The 23,449-nt window shown below is 49.6% G+C and overlaps 6 protein-coding genes across 9 annotated transcripts; 4 read left to right on the top strand and 2 right to left on the bottom strand.

The window, feature by feature from the left end:
* The first annotated feature begins 108 nt into the window (after positions 1-108).
* Positions 109-16,329, top strand: LOC120450133 (spectrin alpha chain). Of its 4 annotated transcripts, XM_039632958.2 has the most exons (9): positions 109-235; positions 6,263-6,346; positions 6,409-10,459; positions 10,754-10,849; positions 11,597-13,520; positions 13,581-14,184; positions 14,365-14,394; positions 15,302-15,902; positions 15,963-16,329. In XM_039632958.2, exons 3-9 carry the CDS (start codon positions 6,470-6,472, stop codon positions 16,089-16,091), a joined length of 7,374 nt encoding a protein of 2,457 aa, XP_039488892.1. In that variant the 5' UTR covers positions 109-235; positions 6,263-6,346; positions 6,409-6,469; the 3' UTR covers positions 16,092-16,329. The 4 variants fall into 4 exon arrangements, with proteins under 4 accessions (XP_039488892.1, XP_039488894.1, XP_039488893.1 ...); XM_039632960.2 differs by lacking the exon at positions 10,754-10,849; XM_039632959.2 differs by lacking the exon at positions 14,365-14,394.
* On the top strand, positions 120-5,754 carry LOC120450135 (protein disks lost). Its single transcript, XM_039632962.1, has 2 exons — positions 120-235; positions 1,884-5,754. Exon 2 carries the CDS (start codon positions 1,969-1,971, stop codon positions 5,689-5,691), a length of 3,723 nt encoding a protein of 1,240 aa, XP_039488896.1. The 5' UTR covers positions 120-235; positions 1,884-1,968; the 3' UTR covers positions 5,692-5,754.
* A 586-nt stretch (positions 16,330-16,915) lies between the features above and the next one.
* LOC120450142 (39S ribosomal protein L46, mitochondrial) lies at positions 16,916-17,804 on the bottom strand. Its single transcript, XM_039632970.2, has one exon. It carries the CDS (start codon positions 17,751-17,753, stop codon positions 16,977-16,979), a length of 777 nt encoding a protein of 258 aa, XP_039488904.1. The 5' UTR covers positions 17,754-17,804; the 3' UTR covers positions 16,916-16,976.
* A 132-nt stretch (positions 17,805-17,936) lies between these two features.
* LOC120450144 (U6 snRNA-associated Sm-like protein LSm8) lies at positions 17,937-18,261 on the top strand. Its single transcript, XM_039632974.2, has one exon. It carries the CDS (start codon positions 17,939-17,941, stop codon positions 18,224-18,226), a length of 288 nt encoding a protein of 95 aa, XP_039488908.1. The 5' UTR covers positions 17,937-17,938; the 3' UTR covers positions 18,227-18,261.
* Positions 18,248-19,677, bottom strand: LOC120450139 (DNA polymerase delta subunit 2). Its single transcript, XM_039632966.1, has one exon. It carries the CDS (start codon positions 19,586-19,588, stop codon positions 18,293-18,295), a length of 1,296 nt encoding a protein of 431 aa, XP_039488900.1. The 5' UTR covers positions 19,589-19,677; the 3' UTR covers positions 18,248-18,292.
* A 415-nt stretch (positions 19,678-20,092) lies between these two features.
* Positions 20,093-23,437, top strand: LOC120450469 (ankyrin-3). Its single transcript, XM_039633508.2, has 4 exons — positions 20,093-21,239; positions 21,325-21,657; positions 21,708-21,811; positions 21,865-23,437. Exons 1-4 carry the CDS (start codon positions 20,429-20,431, stop codon positions 22,630-22,632), a joined length of 2,016 nt encoding a protein of 671 aa, XP_039489442.1. The 5' UTR covers positions 20,093-20,428; the 3' UTR covers positions 22,633-23,437.
* Positions 23,438-23,449: the final 12 nt, after the last annotated feature.

Raw genomic sequence — 23,449 nt, 5'->3', positions numbered from 1 at the left:
ATGAGAAAAGCGCCAGAGCGGACAAAATTAGAACCATGTCTAAAATCGATAGACATCGATAGAAATCGATAGAAATCACGATATTGATTACAATCTTCTTTAGCAATCGGCCGACATATTGAAAAAAACTGCGGTCCCGTGGAATTGAGGCGCTCCGTGAAAATTACGAATAACTACTGCAAATCAATAGTTAAATTAACAAATTAACTGTGAACAATTAGATTGCCATCAAAGTGTAAGTTTTCCAATCGTTTTCGTCCGTAGCTCACTATTAGTTGGGTTCAAAATGCAATTGGAATTCGGTGTGCGTGCAAAGTGAAAATTTTTCGGGTCAACGCCACACCCTCGAAGGCGACACAAAAATCCAATTAACGGGGCAAAAGTGAGAGAAAAGTCTTGGGCAAAACTGAAAACCTATAAGGTGAAATGCCAGTGCTTGATTAGTCATGGAAATTTTGAATTTCTGCCAAAATTCTCGACTCCAATTGCAATTTAAGAAAAAGTATCTGGTGCTCCAGTTGTGCATGTGTGTGTGCGAGTTACGCAGGAGTAGAGATGGCTGTGTGTGTACGTCATCGGGCGGTGGTGGTGGTGCGGCAACTTCAGAAGAGAGAAAGCGAGAGAGCACACTCTCTCTCTTTGCTTGTTTGTGTTTGCGAGAGATTTTAAGTACGAGTAAAAAAAGCAAACTGTTTGCCTTACATTTGCCAAAACCTGTTTTGGGTGGGGGAAATGTCCTTGACTTTATTGAAGGCCTGTGTTTGCATAGGATATTTTTGTTTGCTTGCAAGATGATTTCGTGTTCGTAGCACACTTTTGTACCAGTTGATTTTCGGAGCCTCTTCATTGATTGCTCATAATTCCATACCGTACGCATTACGTCATCCTCGGCTATTTTCTGATAGACACTTCAATTAATGTTTCGCTCTCCCTCTCTTTCTATTCGCTCTCTTATTGAGGTGTATCTCTCGCACTTGCCGATTCTGTTGTTGTTTTTGTTTGCCACCGCGATAAACAGTTAAATTGCCTGCCTGTGTGTGCGTGTGTGTGCTCCAACTTTGTATGGCTGCCAAGCCCTGGGGTGTTTCCATCTCCCTCTGATTTATTTTAATTTCCTGTGGCAAAGTGTGTTGTTTGTTTGTTTCTCTGCATGCTGACCCACCCTCTCCCCAAAATGATGTCATTGCTCACTGTGCTGACCCCTTCTAAAGGGGCGATCTGAAATATTAAGTTAAGTGCTGCAGAAATCCGAACATTCCCCAGATTTTCTTATCGTTAGTGCTAATTGTATTTTATGTTATTTTATTACCTAGAATTTTTTCATCTGCTTTATTATATTAATCATTATTGGCCAATCTTAACTATTTTGCCTCATGATATTGGAATTTATTAAGGAATGTAGTTGCCAATTCCATTGGAATAATTGGAAACCATTAGAAATTAAATAAAATCTAATAATAAACATTAAACATCAAATTCTTTTGGATATTTGAGGGAACCTACTATATACATTCTTTTATTGATTAGATAAATATCTCTATAATTTGTTTAGCATACATGTTAATTTTTCCGAACTACACCTAGAAATCGTCGTATCCTGATTCCCCCGCTTAACAAAAACCCTTCTATCCTAACCAATATTTCACTTTTTATAACTTTTAGTACAGGTGATGTCATCGCCTCCTAAATTTGACAATTCGTAATGTCTTTCGTGTCGTTTACTTTGATTTAGTTTAGTGTGTGAAAAAGTACTGTTTATACAAAAATACAAGAAAAAAAAATCCTGCAACTTCAACCCATCCAAACAAGTCTAAAAATAAATTAGAAAACGAAAACCCACAAAAGCCGAGCCAACATTTCCCTTCTCTCCTCTTCCGTTGCAGGGAAACAAAAGGGAGAGAGGGATTGGAGGAGGGCCAAAGGTCGAAAATAGCTCGAGCTGAGGCGCAGAAAATAGATCACCAGATCATGCCCACAGAGCTCAAAGCGGGAGATACAGAAATGACGAAGCCGGAAGAGAGCCATCTGCTGCAGCTGCTTGCGCAACTGGAGAAGGTGCCACGCCCTCAGCTGCAGCAGAAGTTTGTCGCCCACTTCAAAAAGAGCGGGAAGGGTAATCAGCAAAGCAACTGCAGCCTGGAGGACTTTGCCACCTACTTTTTAGGGGCACTGCGTCGGAGCACAAAGCAGTACTACTGTACGCGGAACTCGGAGACACCCGTGTTCCCCTTGACACCCATCCGTCAGGTCAAGCCACCGGTCGCTGATGCGGTCACGGAGGAGGACCAGCACCAGCTCAATGAGTCCTCAATCCTTAGCCGGAGTAGCTGCAGTGTGACATCCAATTCGAATACGACTCCGTCTCGTCAGCAGCCGCAGGGCAGAAGATCAACGCCAGGAAGTGGCGCCCAGTTTTGCAGCACGCCCAACAGAAGCGGTGGCGGAGGAACAGGAGGTGGGCACAGCATCTGCTTGGGTAACTTTCTGGTCAACACACCTATTCAGAGCCAGCAGAGATCCAAGAAGAAGACCACACCCCAGCAACAGCAGCAAAATCAAAATTCACCAGTGGGTTCAGGAACTGGAGCAGGAGCCACACCGCAATCCAAGCCGCGACGACGGGTCTTACCCATGACCATCAGCAAGAATGTTTCGGCCAACTCCTCTTTTGGAGACACTAGTTCCTTTAGCAATGACAATAACCTTTGGCGAATCTCGCAGAGCAGCGAAATCTTTGATAGAAGCCAAGAAGCGGCCCTGGAAATGGAGGCCCGCAAGTTCCTGTTGCTTAAAAAGCAGGAGATCAAAAGCGAAGCGCCAGTGAATGTCAGTCAACAGGAGAGGACGCCCGAAGATGAGGTGTTCCCGGAGGAAGCCTTCAGCTTGGAGGATGTGGCCAATACAAACCAATTGCAGCTCCTGTCAACCATTTACAGCTTGTTGATAGACCTCAATTTAGTGCCCAACGTACTAGGTGAACTTAGTTTTGTGCTCCAGCTGTTGAATGTGCGAGATTTTGGGGAATCACCCGTCAAGTCAGATCTACCCAGTGCTTTGCAGGGACTCACGCAATACAAAAGTTGTGTATACTTTGCAGTCAAACTGCTGGAGAACCAAAAAAGTTTACTTCTGCAGCTTGACAAAAGGACTTTGGGGATCTTGCTACAAAACGAAAGATTGAGTCTGCTGCCTCCAGGAGTTGTCCAAGAACTGGAAACTTACTGTCAGCAGAAGCAGGAGTTGACCGCATCGTTCACTATGGACACTTCTTCGTCCGCACAGCAGAATGTGTACTATCACGTGGAGAAGGACTCGCGGGATAACTTTCCTGCGCAGAAGGAGTTCGGGGCCTTCAAGTCCCAAAGGGATCTCTTTTACAAAGCCCTTAAGCAGTGGGAGCTGAGCCATCTGAATCGCGTTTTCAACTTTGCCAGCGAACTGGGGCCCCGTATTAGGGATATCTTTAAGGTGTCGGAGCACCCAGTGAACATGACGCACCTGGCCAAACTATTTGTCAACCAATTGCTGATCTCCGCCACCGAGACCACCGAATCTCCCGAAGAACTGGGCTTAAAGCTGGATCCACTTAGGCACAACAAACTGGCACAGCGCCTGGTGACCTCCAGTTCCAGTGTGGAAGGTCAGTTTCCCCGCTCGCAGGCCTTTTTTCGCGACCTTATCGCCGGATGCTCATCGGTGGCATTTCTGGTGCACCTGAAGCTGGAACTGTATGCGCAACTTATGCGTCACAACGACTCCACCTTTGACCTGCTCCAGCTGACTGAGGATTTGGGTGCCGAAGAGCAGTCTGCTCAGCAGGGACCATACATTGTTCGCGTCCAGGCCATGGCCAATATGCTAATCCTGGCCAAGTTTTTGGGCTACGTAACTGTAATGCCTTTCAGTGGGTCCACGCAACATGGAAACCCAACTCCGCCATATCTTTGCCCACAGCAGTTGCAGCTTCGTAGCCATTTTCATCCGGACTTCAATCTCCGCGAGATACTCGAACGCTCCATGCACCAGGGCAAGCTGCTGATCACGCTTCCGTGGCTAGTTCAATACCTGGCGATGCTCGACTTGGTCAGTCTACATCTTCCAGATGCAGTGGCCACTTTGGAGCTGCTGTACGGACTGTATGCCGCCATACGTATGGAAAAATTGCAACCCGCAGCTGTATTCATAGCCAGGAGTTGTATTGGATGGCTTTTGGATGCGCAGCCGCAGCTGGTTAATGGCTACTACAGTCACCGGGCACAGGAAGCCGGAGTTGGAAGCATTTCGTCAATTGTGGATACCTGCCTAAAGGGCCTCTGTCGTCACGATAAATCGTACGCCCCCGTGTTGGATGAACTTTTGCCAGTGGCTTGTCCTTTCCTGCAGGAATTCCGGGTCAGCATTACGCCCTCCAGACAAGCGAGAAGTGGGCGATTCCGGTACATAACCACTCGGTTGGAGCAGTTGCAGCAGAACAGCAGTTCCATTTCTAAGGAGGCGATAGTTGCCAGCGAACTAAGTCCCTCGGAGCAGCAGCAGCGTAAATTGGCCGATGCCTTTCTCCATTCCCAAAACGCATCCACCAGGAGGTTGATAGAGTTCGTCACGGAACGCAGTTTTAAGTGTGTGGTCAAGGACGCTCAGCAGGAGATTCTGATCCCGTCGAAGGCATCGGCGGATGCCAAAGTTAACGAGATCAGCTCCACGAAGCGCGAGGAGGTATTTCAAAAGCTGCATGAGATCTTTCAAGATGCCAGGGAGAAGGCGTGCCAGCGTTGGAAGGAGAATGTGCATCAAATGCTGGACAAGCGCATTGGGCAATCACTGGAGGCACTTTTGCCCGCCACCACCAATGCGGTATTGCGGTCTACATATGCTCATCTAATCCGTATGAAAGCACAGTCTCAGCTGCAACAGTGGCTCCAGTCCAGCGTGCTTCAGTCCACATTTTATCATGGTGATCTTCAGGAGCTAACCACCAAAGTCTGTAACTCCAATAGGAACAAGGCAGATGCAGCGACTGCAGGTGGCGGCGGCTCCAGTGAGCTCCAACTCAGTCCGGATGTGGGATTCAGCCTGTCAGAGCTGCTCTATCAGCTGCAGCAGTGGCTACACTGCCTGAGCTTGCGGCCCGATTATGTGGGCAGTCGTGAAGATTTGGCCGAGCTGCTTCGAAAATCCCAAAAGGCGGTCCTGTTTCCTCAAATGCCCACTGTTTTTTATCACCTTATTGGGTCTGGATTAGTTCATCTGCTCCAGTTGCTCATCACCAGAAAACCGAATTTCCTCGACAAGGATGTAATCTCGGCCAGCTGTTCGGTGTGGCGGTCACCGCAGCTCATGGCCAGTGAAGCTTCACCCGGAATCTTCGAGGGCTTGATCAGCATTAGTTTTGTGCAGGAGATGGGCAACAATGCGGACAGCTTTCGGATGCTGGAGGTGATCCTTAGATCAATGCTAAAGTCTGGCGCTATACGCGCGGATCAACTTAACGAACTCTTCATGCCGCTGTTTGCCAAGAACTGGTCGCCGGAAGTGTGGAGCATTCTTTCCGACCTTCTACAGAAACTCTCTCTCACCGGAAAAGATTCCGATGCCCATGACGCCTCTGGTGATAGTCCCGAAGACGAGGCAAAGTCGCATCTCTTCATGGAGATGCTGGCCGATTTATCACGCGATCTGGATAACTTTTAAGTTTAAAACTGTTGGTTATGTCATTGAACGTTCATGTTTCGAATAAACTGTTCCCTTTTTGTATGTGTCTGCTGGAAATAGCTTGGAAATGGGGACCACACTATGTAGCCGATAAGATAGCGATAGCTGATGGAACCTAATCAGCGGGAGAATGCGTCACATTCGCGCTTTTAGTTTGGTTAGTGTGTGCGAACGTTGAGGCCACCATAAGGGGACGAGGTTGTCAATCGATGTGGAAATTCTAAATGAGAATTTTGCGATTGTTGCCCATGCAGTCAAGTAGTTTGAAGAGTTTACAGGAGGTATTTTGCATACTACTCTTAATAATAAAATAAATTTCGTTAAACGACAAAAAATACTTGGGAGCAATGTCACTGCGAGATAAAATATTATGAAATAAGAATGAAATATGAAAACAACGTTGTAGTACGCAAGCCAGCCATTCAGTTTCATGATTTTGTGTTTCCCACATAACGAATGACCCAGCAATTAAGTAATTGAGTGATTGCGTTTGTATTGGAGCTGATTAAACCGAATTAAACTAATTGTTCTTTCTTCATTTTCTTTACAGTTGGGCACGGTCGAACATTTGATGAAGGGGAAGCACCAGCAGCAGTATTAAATTAAAAATATCCAGCGCCCAGAGCAACTTAAGGTAAAGTCCGAAAAGAAACCAAATGAAAAAGAATTCCAATTAATTGCATAACAACTTTACAGCATTTCAATATCAAAACGAACGAAACACTCAAGCAATTAGACAAGTAAACGAACCAGCGAAATGGAGAACTTTACACCCAAAGAGGTGAAGATCCTCGAGACAGTCGAGGACATCCAGGAGCGACGTGAGCAGGTTCTGTCCCGCTACAATGACTTCAAGATCGAGACGCGCCAGAAGCGTGAAAAGCTCGAGGATTCGCGCCGCTTCCAGTACTTCAAGCGCGATGCCGACGAGTTGGAGTCGTGGATCCACGAGAAGCTGCAGGCAGCCAGCGAGGAGAGCTACCGCGATCCCACCAACCTGCAGGCCAAAATCCAGAAGCATCAGGCCTTCGAGGCGGAGGTTTCGGCGCACAGCAACGCCATTGTCTCGCTGGACAACACTGGCCAGGAGATGATCAATCAGCAACACTTTGCCTCCGAGTCGATTCAGGTTCGTCTCGACGAGCTGCACAAACTGTGGGAGCTGCTTCTCAGCCGTCTGGCCGAGAAGGGCCTTAAGCTACAGCAGGCTCTCGTCCTGGTGCAGTTCCTGCGTCAGTGTGAAGAGGTCATGTTTTGGATTAAGGACAAGGAGACCTTTGTCACCGCCGACGAGTTCGGCCAGGACCTGGAACATGTGGAGGTTCTGCAGCGCAAGTTCGATGAGTTCCAGAAGGACATGGCTTCCCAAGAGTACCGCGTGACTGAGGTCAACCAGTTGGCCGATAAGTTGGTACAAGACGGACATCCCGAGCGCGACACGATTACCAAGCGCAAGGAGGAGCTGAACGAGGCTTGGCAGCGCCTTAAGCAGTTAGCCATTGTGCGCCAAGAGAAGCTATTCGGTGCCCACGAGATCCAGCGCTTCAACCGCGATGCCGACGAAACCGTCGCCTGGATTGCCGAGAAGGATGTGGTCCTGTCGTCCGATGATTATGGCCGCGATTTGGCGAGTGTTCAGGCGCTGCAGCGCAAACACGAAGGAGTGGAGCGCGATTTGGCCGCCTTGGAGGATAAAGTTTCCACACTGGGAGCCGAGGCCCAGCGGCTGTGCTCCATTCACGCCGATCACAGTGACCAGATCCGTGACAAACAGGCTGAGATAGCCAACTACTGGCAGAGTCTCACCACCAAGGCCCGCGAGCGTAAGCAGAAGCTGGATGAGTCCTACTACCTGCACCGTTTCCTCGCCGATTTCCGCGACCTTGTGTCCTGGATCAATGGCATGAAGGCCATCATCTCGGCCGATGAGCTGGCAAAGGATGTGGCTGGAGCTGAGGCCCTCCTGGAACGTCACCAGGAGCACAAGGGCGAGATCGATGCTCGCGAGGATAGCTTCAAGCTGACCACTGAATCCGGACAAAAACTGCTGGAGCGCGAGCATTACGCCGCCGCCGAAATCCAGGAAAAGCTGGCCGCTCTGGAGAACGACAAGAGCTCGCTGCTTTCGCTGTGGGAGGATCGTCGCATCCTGTACGAGCAGTGCATGGATCTGCAACTGTTCTACCGCGATACGGAGCAGGCTGACACCTGGATGGCCAAGCAGGAGGCCTTCCTGGCCAACGAGGACCTCGGCGACTCCCTGGACTCAGTAGAGGCGCTTATTAAGAAACACGAGGACTTTGAGAAGAGTCTGGCTGCCCAGGAGGAGAAGATCAAGGCTCTAGACATCTTTGCCACCAAACTGATCGATGGTCAGCATTATGCCGCCGATGATGTGGCCCAGCGCCGTCAGATGCTTCTAGCCCGACGTGCTGCTCTCCAGGAAAAATCGTCCAAGCGTCGCCAGTTGCTGGAGGATTCTAACCGCTACCAGCAGTTCGAGCGCGATTGCGACGAGACCAAGGGCTGGATTAGCGAGAAGCTGAAGTTCGCCACGGATGACAGCTATTTGGATCCTACCAACCTAAACGGAAAGATGCAGAAGCACCAGAACTTCGAGCACGAGCTGAATGCCAACAAGTCGCGCATCGAAGACATCACCAACGTGGGCACCGAACTGATCGAGAAGCAGCACTATGCCGCCGACCAGATCAACACCCGCATGCAGGAGATCGTCGTCCTGTGGGAGACCCTTGTCCAGGCATCCGACAAAAAGGGAACCAAGCTCAACGAGGCATGCCAACAGCAGCAGTTCAACCGCACCATCGAGGACATTGAGCTATGGCTTAGCGAGATCGAGGGCCAGCTGCTGTCGGAGGATCACGGCAAAGACCTGACCTCCGTTCAGAATTTGCAGAAGAAGCACGCCCTGCTGGAGGCCGACGTGATGGCTCACCAGGATCGCATTGAGAGCATCAAGGTGGCTGCCAACAAGTTCATCGAATCAGGTCACTTTGACGCGGACAACATTCGCAACAAGGAGGGTAATCTGTCGGCTCGCTATGCCGCTCTAGCTGCCCCAATGGGCGAGAGGAAGCAGCACCTTCTGGACTCCCTTCAGGTGCAGCAGCTTTTCCGCGACTTGGAGGACGAGGCTGCCTGGATCCGTGAGAAGGAACCCATTGCCGCATCCACGAACCGCGGTCGTGACTTGATTGGTGTGCAGAACCTGATCAAGAAGCACCAGGCTGTGCTGGCCGAGATCAACAACCATGAGGCCAGGCTGCTTAATGTGATCAGCTCGGGCGAGAACATGCTGAAGGATCAGCCCTTCGCCAGCGACGACATCCGTCAGCGTTTGGAGGCACTTCAGGAGCAGTGGAACACGCTGAAGGAGAAGTCCAGTCAGCGTAAGCAGGATCTGGATGACTCTCTCCAGGCTCACCAGTACTTTGCCGATGCCAACGAAGCAGAGTCGTGGATGCGCGAAAAGGAACCGATTGCAACTGGTAGCGACTACGGAAAGGACGAGGATTCCTCGGAGGCTTTGCTCAAGAAGCACGAGGCCCTTGTCTCCGATCTCGAGGCCTTTGGCAACACCATTCAGGCGCTGCAGGAGCAGGCCAAGAACTGTCGCCAGCAGGAGACACCTGTTGTGGACATCACCGGCAAGGAGTGCGTGGTTGCCCTTTACGATTACACGGAGAAATCCCCTCGTGAGGTCTCGATGAAGAAGGGCGATGTGCTGACCCTGCTGAACTCAAACAACAAGGACTGGTGGAAGGTGGAGGTCAACGACCGCCAGGGCTTCGTCCCAGCTGCCTACATCAAGAAGATTGAGGCCGGCTTGAGCGCCTCGCAGCAAAACCTGGTGGACAACCATTCGATTGCCAAGCGCCAGAACCAGATCAACTCGCAGTACGACAACTTGCTGGCCCTCGCCCGTGAGCGCCAGAACAAGCTAAACGAGACTGTGAAGGCGTACGTTCTGGTACGTGAGGCTGCCGACTTGGCCCAGTGGATCCGGGACAAGGAGAACCACGCTCAGATCGCCGATGTTGTGGGAGAGGATCTGGAGGAGGTTGAGGTGCTCCAGAAGAAGTTCGACGACTTCAATGACGACCTGAAGGCCAACGAAGTGCGTCTGGCCAACATGAACGAGATTGCCGTGCAGCTTACTTCCTTGGGTCAGACCGAGGCCGCTTTGAAGATCCAAACTCAGATGCAAGACCTGAACGAGAAGTGGAACAATCTGCAGACGCTAACTGCTGAGAAGGCTAGCCAACTGGGCTCCGCCCATGAGGTACAACGCTTCCATCGCGACATTGATGAGACCAAGGATTGGATCGCGGAGAAGGCGAACGCCCTAAACAACGACGACCTGGGCAAGGACCTGCGCAGTGTCCAGACTCTGCAGCGCAAGCACGAGGGCGTGGAACGCGATTTGGCCGCTTTGCGGGACAAGATCCGCCAGCTGGACGAAACTGCCAACAGGCTAATGCAGTCGCACCCGGACACCGCCGAGCAGACCTACGCCAAGCAGAAGGAGATCAACGAGATGTGGGACCAGATCATCACCAAGTCCACCGCCCGCAAGGAGAAGCTGCTGGACTCATACGATCTGCAGCGCTTCCTCAGCGACTACCGCGATCTGCTGGCCTGGATCAACTCGATGATGAGCCTGGTCACGTCCGACGAGCTGGCTAACGATGTCACTGGAGCCGAGGCTCTAATCGAGCGTCATCAGGTAAGAATTTCGTTGGGGAATATTCCTACACAACTTTAACTAGGATCTCCTTCATAAGTCTAAGCCATTCTTAAACTGCAGACTGTTTGGTTATATTTTTACATCTCTTGACTATATCTTTTTGGTTTTGATTTTTTGGTTCGTGTCATGTCATAAACGAACAACAAACAATCGACATCGACAACTGCAACGGTTCACGGTTCATGACAACATCCAAATCCCCATCATGGTTGTGTTTCTACATTCCAACTCCCCAATAAACAAACAATCAATCAAATACGATACCCATCGCAGGCACGCCGTGCCGAGATTGGGTTCACCCTGGGCAGCAGCTCGGCTCCTGGAGCCGCCGCCTCGACCTCCAGCATCGCATCTCCATCCGGCGACGAGGTAGATCCTTCGCTTACCACCATCTCCCCAGATCCGTGTTTCGTTGTGTTTATGTGTTGCTCGCCTCCGATTAGAACATACTCGTATCATACATTCCAATTCATATATCAGAGGGTACTCGAAATTCCTTCTTTATCTTTATGTCGTTCAGTGGGAATACCCTTCATGTACAAATACCAAACCATATCTACGGCTTTAGCTTTCCCTTACAAACACACACGTTATGTTCTTTTAGTAACTCAAGCAGTTTCTTGTTATCTTATCTAATATTGCTTACACACATTGGGCTTTTCATCAGCACATATCACTCAATTCCTAGTGTCCAGATTAAGTTTACTGCTCACGAGGGAATGTGTTTCCAAATCATCAAATGTATAAAATACATTTAGCAGTTGGTTTAGTTGAAAATTTGTGATATATATGTATTACGACAAAAGTAATTAAAACCTGATTTCACTTATCATTAAAGCTTTACACATGTATACATTAATGAACTTATACAGTTTTCTGTGCAATCCTTTCATCATCATCATCACACATCCAAGCTCCGTTCAAGTTTCATTCAGTTTATCCACCGATTTGTTCAGTTTAACTTCGTTCTACGTTTATTACTCTTGACTAATTCGACGCTGCAGCAATCGATCCACAGTGGCCAGCCTGCCAGCGTTGCAATGTTGTTCTAACACGGCGTTACCAAAGCGAAGTCCATGACCCTAACTAATCTGATTTCCCCATGAATTTCCCCAGGAACACCGCACGGAGATCGATGCCCGCGCCGGCACTTTCGGCGCCTTCGAGCAGTTCGGAAACGAGCTGCTGCAGGCCAACCACTATGCCTCGCCTGAAATCAAGGAGAAAATCGAGGACCTCGCCAAGGCCCGCGAGGACTTGGAGAAGGCATGGACCGAGCGCCGCCTGCAGCTGGAGCAGAACTTGGATCTGCAGCTCTACATGCGTGACTGTGAGTTGGCCGAGTCCTGGATGTCTGCCCGCGAGGCCTTCCTCAATGCCGATGATGATGCCAATGCCGGCGGAAACGTGGAGGCACTGATCAAGAAGCACGAAGACTTCGACAAGGCCATTAACGGCCACGAGCAGAAGATTGCCGCTCTGCAGACGGTGGCGGATCAGTTGATCGCCCAGAACCACTATGCCTCCAATTTGGTGGACGAGAAGCGCAAGCAAGTGCTGGAGCGCTGGCGCCACCTCAAGGAAGGTCTGATCGAGAAGCGATCCCGTCTGGGAGACGAGCAGACGCTGCAGCAGTTCTCACGCGATGCCGATGAGATTGAGAACTGGATCGCAGAGAAGCTGCAGCTGGCCACCGAGGAGAGCTACAAGGACCCGGCCAACATCCAGTCGAAGCACCAGAAACACCAGGCCTTCGAGGCTGAGCTGGCGGCTAACGCCGACCGCATCCAGAGTGTGCTGGCCATGGGCGGAAACCTGATCGATAAGAAGCAGTGCAGCGGGTCGGAGGACGCGGTGCAGAAGCGGCTGACGCAGATCGCCGATCAGTGGGAATACCTGACCCACAAGACTACCGAGAAGTCGCTGAAGCTGAAGGAGGCGAACAAGCAGCGCACCTATATCGCTGCTGTCAAGGATTTGGACTTCTGGTTGGGCGAGGTCGAGAGTCTTTTGACCACTGAGGATTCTGGTAAGGATTTGGCTTCTGTCCAAAACCTCATGAAGAAGCATCAGTTGGTCGAGGCGGATATCGTGGCGCACGAAGACCGCATCAAGGACATGAACAACCAGGCCGATTCCTTGGTGGAGAGCGGCCAGTTCGACACTGCCGGCATCCAGGAGAAGCGTCAAAGCATCAATGAGCGCTACGAGCGCATCTGCAACCTGGCGGCCCATCGCCAAGCCCGTCTTAACGAGGCCCTGACCCTGCACCAATTCTTCCGCGACATCGCCGACGAGGAGAGCTGGATCAAGGAGAAGAAGCTGCTTGTCGGCTCCGACGACTACGGTCGCGATTTGACCGGCGTCCAGAACCTAAAGAAGAAGCACAAGCGTCTAGAAGCCGAATTGGCCTCTCACGAACCGGCTATTCAAGCTGTGCAGGAGGCTGGCGAAAAGCTCATGGACGTGTCCAACCTGGGTGTGCCTGAAATTGAGCAGCGCCTGAAGGCTCTCAACCAGGCCTGGGCCGAGCTAAAGAACCTGGCTGCCACGCGAGGTCAGAAGCTGGATGAGTCGCTGACCTATCAGCAATTCCTCGCACAGGTGGAGGAGGAGGAGGCCTGGATCACCGAGAAGCAGCAGCTGCTCTCTGTGGAGGATTACGGCGACTCAATGGCCGCTGTTCAAGGTCTGCTGAAGAAGCACGACGCCTTCGAGACGGACTTCACTGCCCACAAGGACCGCTGCTCTTTGATCTGCGACCAGGGCAGTGAGTTGGTGGAGGCCAAGAACCACCACGGTGAGTCCATTGCGCAACGCTGCCAGCAGCTGCGCCTCAAACTGGACAACCTGTCCGCCCTGGCTGCCCGCCGCAAGGGAGCCCTGCTGGACAACTCGGCCTATCTGCAGTTCATGTGGAAGGCCGACGTGGTCGAGAGCTGGATTGACGACAAGGAGAACTATGTGCGCTCCGACGAGTTCGGACGTGACCTGTCCACCGTGCAGACGCTGTTGACCAAGCAGGAGACATTCGATGCAGGTAAGATCAGCTGAAACTGTGTCTTAGTTCCTTTTGTAAAACCAATTCCTCTCGTTTAAGGTCTCAATGCCTTCGAGCAGGAGGGCATCCACAACATCACGGCACTCAAGGACCAACTGATCAATGCCAGCCACGCCCAGTCGCCGGCAATTCTGAAGCGTCACGGAGACGTGATTGCCAGGTGGCAGAAATTGCGCGACGCCTCCGACACGCGCAAGCAGCGACTGTTGGCCATGCAGGAGCAGTTCCGCCAGATCGAGGAACTCTACTTGACATTTGCCAAGAAAGCTTCGGCCTTCAATTCTTGGTTCGAAAATGCCGAGGAGGATCTCACAGATCCTGTTCGCTGCAATTCGATCGAAGAAATTCGCGCCCTGCGCGACGCCCATGCCCAATTCCAGGCGTCCCTTTCGTCGGCCGAAGCTGACTTCAAGGCATTGGCAGCACTCGACCAGAAGATCAAGAGCTTTAATGTTGGACCCAACCCCTACACGTGGTTCACCATGGAAGCTCTTGAGGAGACCTGGCGTAATCTGCAAAAGATCATAGAGGAACGCGATGGGGAACTTGCCAAGGAGGCCAAGCGCCAGGAGGAGAACGACAAGCTGCGCAAGGAGTTTGCCAAGCACGCCAATCTTTTCCACCAGTGGCTAACAGAGACAAGGTGAGTGGGGGCTAGGGCTTTCCCCAACTGGAGGGGCTACTCCATCCAGACGTGTGTTGGTTTTTTCGGATCAAATCCATGTACCCATCCCAACCCACACATTTCCGAAAACAAGTCTCGTGGTCGCGACTCTTCCCCCATGAAATACTACGTAACTGAAAGATCCATTCTATTTTCTAGATATTATATGCTGGGTTATAACCGTCAAGGGTAATTAAGCGAGCAGGCTTGATTCTGCGTTTAAACTCATATTTTCTGTTGTGATCTTTTTGGTTCCTTAACTCGCGTTGGAGCTGAGCTCCCGATCTCGCTGCGCCTCCACTAACCTTTGGGAATGGCCATATGCTCCGTAACTCTTGCTTTGCCCCTTAAGCCGGGGACTTGTAAATACTCGTATATATCCACACTGAAAAGATAAAAGATTGAGCGACAACTAAGGCCTAGTTTTAGTTAGTTGCATTAGCGAGAGCACTGACCCACCCGATCCCAATCTGAGTGTATATCGTCAACGTACTGTTTCGATTCTCCATTACTCCTTTGGTCTCACCTAATCTTATTCAAAATTAACGAAACTAAACTCTTTAGCATGCGAATCGAGATCAAAATACTGTTGTAGCATACAGAGAAACGTAGCAATTAAAAACATAAATTATTTTCATATTTATTCCGTTCAATCGAAGAGTTTAACCAATCTAGTAGCATTTTTCAATTACAATTTGAACGTTCCTTTGGCGCTTTTCTTATTTTAACTCGCTTCTAGCAATTAGACAAATTTCGTCATTATTAGTTGCTGAACTCAAAGAACAACCAATCTTAACTACACTAAACCTGACCCAAAACAGATCAAAACACTCGGGCCCGCCTAATTCCCACTGACACGTGTAAATATGTACAAACCAAAAACAAAGGGAAGACAAACTAGTTGCAAGCCCGAATCCAAAAAATCCAGAAAAATATTCGCTGCCCGTAACAGACCTCTAACAAGATTTGCTTCTCTTATGCATTATATCATTGTAACGTTCCGAATTGTTTGAGACCTAACCCGATATTGTGCCCTACTAACGAACGCTCTTTATCCGCCAACTCTCAACCAATCCCCACGTCGCGAATTTCACAGAACGTCCATGATGGAAGGCTCCGGTTCCCTGGAACAGCAACTGGAGGCGCTTCGTGTCAAGGCCACCGAGGTGCGCGCTCGTCGCGTTGACCTCAAGAAGATCGAAGAGCTGGGAGCCCTGCTGGAGGAGCACCTAATCCTGGACAACCGCTACACGGAACACTCTACGGTGGGCCTGGCCCAGCAGTGGGATCAGCTCGACCAGCTGTCCATGCGCATGCAGCACAACCTGGAGCAACAAATCCAGGCACGCAACCACTCGGGCGTCTCTGAGGACTCGCTCAAGGAGTTCTCGATGATGTTCAAGCACTTCGACAAGGACAAGAGCGGCAAGCTCAACCACCAGGAGTTCAAGTCCTGCCTGCGCGCCCTCGGCTACGACCTGCCCATGGTGGAGGAGGGACAGCCCGACCCGGAGTTCGAGGCAATTCTCGATGTGGTCGACCCCAACCGGGATGGCTACGTCTCCCTGCAGGAATACATCGCGTTCATGATCTCCAAGGAGACGGAGAATGTCCAATCCTACGAGGAGATCGAGAATGCCTTCCGCGCCATCACCGCTGCCGACCGCCCCTACGTCACCAAGGAGGAGCTCTACTGCGTAAGTTTACTGAAAGTTTGCACACAAACCAATTCTAACATCTTTGCATTCTTGCTACAGAACCTCACCAAGGACATGGCGGACTACTGCGTGCAGCGCATGAAACCCTTCTCGGAACCGCGCTCCGGCCAGCCCATCAAGGATGCCCTGGACTACATAGACTTCACGCGAACGCTGTTCCAGAACTAAAGAGCCTGTATTGTCTTGTTTAGTGGCGCCTGAGCATATGTCTTACAATTTAAAGTATATTTCTAAAAACCAACAAAACCACAAAAAAAAACAAACAAAAATATATATTTACACCATTATTTTCGATAATTTAGTCTCTAAGTCAAACAGTTTAATGCTTATTTAAGAACCTATGCCACAATGAACCTTAAATCAACAATAGCACCTTGCAATACATATTTATCAACATGACTATAAACCATTTGTAGTTTTTGCATTTATTTATCAACACCCTGATGAAAGTATCTTAAATTTGGACGTTTCAGTTTGAGCATTGGCAACGCGTCAGGTCGCCGAAGAAGATATTTAATCGAGAATATTGTCACAGTAATCTGAGCATCTTGCGCCTGAAAAACATAAAAAGCTTAGCTTCCAGTAATCGAGCAGCACACATTTTCCATATTGAATGTCTGTAACTTGTAACGAACATAGATACAATTGAAATACCAAAATGTTTAAGATACTCTTGCTACCCAGAAATACATAATAACCAGCGTCTTATGATTTCTCCAGTTTCTACGTGTATTCGAAACGAAAGTAGTAAACTTTTTCAAAGCAAAAAAAAAACGAAGAAAACATAACAATAAATATTTGCCTCTGTATTGGACGTATATTTACAATCCGTGAATTGCAAAAATAAATATATTGCTGCATGTCTAAATATGTTAATTGAGCGGAGTATTTATTTAAGATTCAGGGGAGGCTGTATTCTGATTTCGAAAAAGGAACCATTTCTAAAAAAATATAACATCTTTGCTACTTCTTCCCGGATGAAAGGCAGTTAGTAGCTATTCCTCTAGTTTTTTATTTTTTTGTTAGATATCAAAACAATTTTAACAATTACGTTTACAACAAGAACTTGTTAACGCTTTCCGCGTAGGCTGCATTGGTCAGCTTTCCGTTGAGCGCCTTCTTGGGCAGCCACTCGAACTTGGTGACCTTTTCAGGCACCTGGCCGGAACGGAGGGATGCTCTGTAGAAAAAGACCTTGGCTCCGACGCTCTCCGTCCGCTGGTTGCTGGGATACTTGTACTTGTGGAAGCCCACTGGGGCATTGCCGTAGAAAAGAACCTGCAGATCTTGGCCACATCTCTCGCGGAGCACCCTTTCTGCCGTTTGACGCATGGACTCTCCCTCCTCCCGCTTTCCCTGCGGCAGAATCAGGTGCTCCTGTTGTCCCAGGTTCTGCTTAACCAAAAGGTATAGTGTGTCCTCCAGACAACGGTTAGTGGAGGTAGTTTTGTTGGCCTGGTCATCGGGCGTGGTGCGGGAGCCCAGCTGGAACTTTTTCAGCTCCTCGACGTAGGCGTCCTTGAGATCCTGTGCCGTCTGCTTGGATCCGCCGTCCTCCAGGTCCACCTGGATCTTGCCCTGCTTGATGAGCTCCGCCTGGACGATTTCACGCTCATGCTTCAGTTCATGGTCGGACTTCAGGCTGTTCTCGTACTCCACGCGCCACAGCAAGTCCTGGAACTGTTTCTCCAGCGGATTTAGGGACTTGGACACCACAGGCAGACGCTCTACGAGCACTCCGGCGTACAGGTCCCACTTTTCCGCGGTGGCGGTTGAGGATTGGGCTCGGCTCAACTCCCGGGCACCCACTTGCACAAGGCGACGCAGCATTTTAAGCAGTTTAATTTAATTTTTTCGCAAAATAGAATGTTGAGCACCGATTACATGAGCACCAGAGTCGGAACAGCTGTTTTGCGGCACGGTTATCGTTATCGGAGAGCGCGTCGCTAGCCTCTTTTCACAATTCGTATTTATTTTGTTCTGTTTGGAGTAGTTATCAAGGAAAGACTGCTAAAATGTCCGGTCTGGAGTCGTATATCAACCACACAGTGTCCATTATCACGGCGGACGGAAGGAACTTCATTGGAACACTCAAGGGATTCGACCAGACCATCAACATTATCATAGACGAGTGCCATGAACGCGTCTTCTCTACCACCTCCGGCATCGAGCAAATCGTGCTGGGACTGCACATCATCCGGGGGGACAACATTGCAGTGATCGGACTGATAGATGAAACCATCGATTCTCGCCTGGATTTGGCCAACATCAGGGGCGAGCCGCTGGGCCCGGTGGTGCACTAGGATAGCGAATAAAACCAGTGATTTTCCAGACTTAACAGGGTGTATTATTAGTATTAATTGAATTTCTTATTCTGCATTTACGCTAAAGTTGACCAGGCGGCAGTCCAGCGTATCCAGGTCCACAACGGCCACACTCTGCGTTTTGCTAAATTTGGGCACGCAGACCAGACGGGTGCGCTTACCTTCGGCGCCCTCGTGGAGTTCCGTCGCAAAGGACTCGCAGTTGCCGGCGTAGTACACGTGCGGACACTCGCGCAGGATGAAGGGATCACTGTCGATGTACGGATAGCAGGCCAAAGTGTCCGGTGCACTGGGAGCAATGTGTCCCCAGGTGAGGGTGCAGCGTAGGGCATCGAGTGCCGAGTCCAGCGAAGTGCTGCGCAACAGATCCGATACATTCTGGCCAGATGTGCCCACCACCAGGGCCTCATCCAGCCGGCAGCTGTACGGATTGGTCACTGCCTGGAAGGTGGCCAATTGAGCAGCCTGCGGAAACATGCACTTGTGGAACGGCTGCTGGGGTAGCATAAAGTTGGCCGGGTCGTAGGCTCCCGCCATTATGTCGACGGGCAGACAGCGTGCCCATGAGGCAAACCACTGGTCTAGCTGAGTCACAGCCTGGACTGTGTCATTGGCGTTCGCCTGGGTGCGTGCCACCTGAAGAGTGGGCACATGTGCCATGGCACTGGATCTCACCGAGTTTCCAGCCACGATAAGACGCACCATGGAGCCCGCTTCCTTGCTGTTGCCAAGACTGCCAGCCAGCCAGTACTGAAAGAGGTTTAAGGCCTCCACAAATTTGTGGGCCTGCAGTTGGTCCAATCCAGAGGCCAGTACCAAGAAGCGACTTCTTTTGATAGTGGCCAGTGGCTTCTGAGGTCCGCTTTCGTAGAAGAGCATATCCTCCACGTTGAAAAATCCGTCGCTGTCTGTTCCACCGAGGGCTGCGCACACAACTCCGGTAGCCAAGAACTGGCCATTTATCTCGCCCTGAAGTCGCACTCGCTGCAGTTCATCCTCCAGAACAATCTTGTCCTCCGGATCCGAGTAGTTTTGTCTTGGCGGCTGCGGCGCCAACTGATTTTCCTCAGAAATGTCTCGAAGGATGCTGGGCTTGTGAGCCTGATGCTTGAAGATGGTGCCAATCAGGATGCAGTGTATGTCCTGTTCGCCCCGCAGCTCACACAGTTTCTTGATGGGCTCCTTGTTGCCCCACTTTTTCTGGACCAGTGGCGTCAGGAGACGCGTCATCTCGGCGAGGCGGTGGGCATATAGATGGCAGAACTGCTTCTGGTAGTCATGTCCCTTAAGCAGGAAAATGCTGCTCAGGTTCTCGTATTTGGTTTCCAGGCGGTTGGTCATGATTCTGGCGGTATTCTTACGAGCGAACTAAACTTCCAAGACGCTCGTTTTTTTTTGGGCGCCAATTAGTTACAGAGAAGAGTGGCTAATGCAAACCGATTTTCTTAAAGGACGTTGGTATTATTTATTATTAAAACCAAAGTTACGTTTAACTTGGTGATAATTAAATATATCGCCTATTTCATTATTTCATTGTTAAGAAGTTTTCAAATTTAATTTAATCGTATACAGTGCCTACGTTCTAGTATTCACTGTACACACGAATCGATAGCCGATAAGCTTACACATCGCTACAGCTGTTTTTCAAATATCGAAAAGAAAAAGCAGGTTTCCAGCTCGTTGAATAAAGGTAAAATGTGAAAATGTTAAATGGGCTACATTTACACTACACTTTATTTGCCCAGTAAATTACATTTAGTTTAAATACATTTTTTCGCGCTTTGTAAAAAATTGATATCAAGATATCGATAAGCGATACCACCCTATACCAACTGATATCGATTGCCGTATCAAAAATCCCATACTATAATATACTTTATTTAATCCCAAAGTTTTTTGTAATTGTGATAAATTGGAAATGCCTGGATGCGCTGAATCTAGCCTGAAAACGCGCCACAGGGATGTGGGATTCTGCGACTGAAGCCATCGGAGCAGCCTCTCCCCTCCCAGCCGTTGTTCAGTGCTGATCTGGGCGGTTGTTTCAGGGCTCTTATTGATTTTTACGGTTTCGGCAGTGATACGCATTTCCCCGTCTACCGATCTTCCCCGGAAACTGCGTCGCAGGAGATTCTAGCATGACTGTGCAGTGTTAGGCGGCCGAAAAGGGTAGAAGCCAGAGCAATGGGTGGCTCCGTGAGCCAGGTGTTCCGCTCCGGATCCGCACTCCTCTCGCATCGCGACGGGAAGCTGTCCAAGGCCACCGAGGAGACCATACAGACGCTTTTCGACATCCTGCGCGCGAACCCGAAGGTTTCCCTGCAGACCCTCGAGAGCCTGCTCATCCAGATCCCAAAAAACGAGAACATCTTGGCCATGCATGACGACTATGGCTACAACATCTTACAGCGCAGCGTCGGCCTCAACCACATCGATCTCACAAAGTGGCTGCTGCATCGCCACCGCCCGGACGTTAATCGCTCGCCCTGCTCCCTGCCCCTGCACATCGCCACTCTGCGTGGCTACGAGGAGTGCGTGGAGTTGTTGCTCCGGCACGGCGCACGTATCGACGTGGACACACGAATGTGTTTTCCTGGCGCCCATACAAGAAATTGTGAAGAGAGCGGCAAGTGGCACAACAACGTGGACGACGTCAGCGAGCGGCTTAATACAAAGCTACAGAACGCGCTCTTCTACGCAATTGACGGGGATCAGTACAACGTTCTAAGCCTGCTCACTCAAAAGATGGAGGAGCCGTGGATCCCCTTTCGCGTGAAGAAGCCGCTGCTCCACTTAGCCTGCGAACGCGGCGCCTGGAATTGTGTCCAGCAACTAGTGGTCACCCGCTCGGAGGAAATAAATCTAATCATGGACGAGTATTACCCCATTCACCATGCCGTGCTTCATGATGGCCGCTTTCTTGAGCTACTCATTCACCAGGGTGCAATTACAACTGTACGCACCTGCACCCAACAGATGACCCTGCTGCATGTGGGTGAGTTCCTTTTTTTTTTATATTAAGAATTAGATCCTGATTCAGATATTTTAATAACTAACTAACCGTGTCTATTTTGTTCTAGTTATCTTTGCTGCTCGTAAATCTGCTGAAGACACGTTGGCCACCTTGCGCATCCTGCTGGAACGGGGATGCAAAGAGCTAATCAACGCGCCAGACTCGTTGGGAAACACTCCACTGCACGCCCTGATAGTGCGCTATGCCCTTGAGGAAGCCCGTTACGGGTACGACAAGTGGAGTAAGTGGGACGTGTTGCATCTAGTGCGATTTCTGCTGCAGAATGGGGCCAAGCAATCAATCAACCAAGCGGGAAACAGTGCCATGGCTTGTGTGTTTAGACACCTGCGAGACTGGGAAGTCTGCTACGAATTGCTCAGCATGCTTATCAAGGAGAATGGTTTGTAAATCAGTGATATTTCAGCAGAGTAAATAATGACTAATTTTTAGGAGACCCCAACATCGTGGGGAGGGATGGCTCTGTGCCCATTATGGTTCTGCTAGTGCCATTAATTAATAAGGATCACCTGCATCATTTCACGCACTCTATGAAGGTCTGTCTCGTATATTAAATTTTATTTGTTCCAAAACTAATGCCTGGTTTCAGGTCTGCTATCTAAACTGCATTCGTATGTTGCTGCAGCACGGAGCGAATCCCAATTGCTCCTACCGCGCCAACCTTAAACCACTGCACGTGCTCGTGTTTACGGTCAGTGAGAACTTTACGCTTAATTGTGATGCCCAAAAGCGCACAAACTTCGACTTCATCAAGAACATCCTCCTGATGCTGCTTCAGCACGGCTTGGACTGCAATAAAACATATCAGCATATTCTGCAGGCGGTGATGGACATGGTGCACAATGTGCGCACCTGCCACGACATGGAGTGCGTCTACGAGCTGACTCTGACACTGATCCAGTACGGGGCTGACCCCAACATAGTGCTCAGCGGAAAGACCACGCCCGGCACCGCCATCTTCTCCAACGAGCTAGCTACCTTCCGCAGTTCGTTTCGCACCAACTCATGCTACCTGCTTTTCTACTACATCATCCTAATCACAAAGAAGGAGTTCATCCTGAACGATCCGCACGCGACATATACGCGTGTCATCCACCTCTTCTATCTGACCATGCACCACGAGCCGCTCTTCAATTGCCTCAAGTCCCTGCACAACTTTTACGTGGCACAGGTGCCCAGTAAGAAGACGGAGCAGCTGATTGCCTTGATCTCGTCCCTCTACCGTCGGCCGCGCAGTCTGAAGCAGCTTTCCCGCTGGGCCATCTATGAGGCGATGAACCGCAAGCTGGCCCAAAACATCAACTGCCTGAACCTGCCTGGCCCGCTCAAAGACTACGTGCTGCATTTCGAGAGGTAGCGAGTGGAGCGGCCGAAGGACCAATGAATCCCAACCGCAGCGAACTAGAGTCAATCACTAATGTTGCCCATAGGCTATGTTATGTTTAATATGCATATTCGCCACCCCAGTAGGTATGTAGTTACGCAATAATTACGAACTATCAGGCCTGTTCTGGGTTGGCCCATCATAGCTAAACGATCAGTTCTGAAATGACTGAATTAACTTTGATATCAAAAGCGGATAGTTATGTATACTTTTTGTTATAACACCTAAATAGATCGCTAAATTTTGTTAATTTAGCGCCAAATGAGATACGCTTGAACCGAAGCAGTTGCGAATGAGATATAGAAACGTTTTAAAGTACCTAGACACAACATGAAACACACACAAGAAGCCAATTTAAATATTGTCAAATCAAACACGTGCAATTTCTTTGATACGAATCTATAGAAACTATTGTGAGGAAGACACGCTGATCTATGTTTTCTAATTCTATACGTACAACTTTGTGAACTGTAATGCGCTTTACACTATACAAGCACATCCCGTCCCGCACCAACCGGCCCCTCACTCCTTCAATATCCCATCCCTCATGCTGCGTAAGTTATAGGACATAAACTTAAGGCTGTTTTTTGACGAACATTTCGGGTGTTTTAGAATTTTGTATATTCGAACGCAATCGGAGGAGCGAGACGTTATGTAATTATTATTGTAACTATTACTATTGTTGCTAAAATGTTGTTAATCTCTGTATCTATAATGTCATTTTCAATCGAATTGATAACGCTATCGATCAATAAATAAACATAAACTTTAACACCTATGGGTTGTTGTC

The sequence above is a fragment of the Drosophila santomea genome, chromosome 3L, assembly GCF_016746245.2.
Source record: "Drosophila santomea strain STO CAGO 1482 chromosome 3L, Prin_Dsan_1.1, whole genome shotgun sequence".
Lineage (NCBI taxonomy): Eukaryota > Metazoa > Arthropoda > Insecta > Diptera > Drosophilidae > Drosophila > Drosophila santomea.
This window is presented reverse-complemented; position numbering and strand designations above follow the sequence as displayed.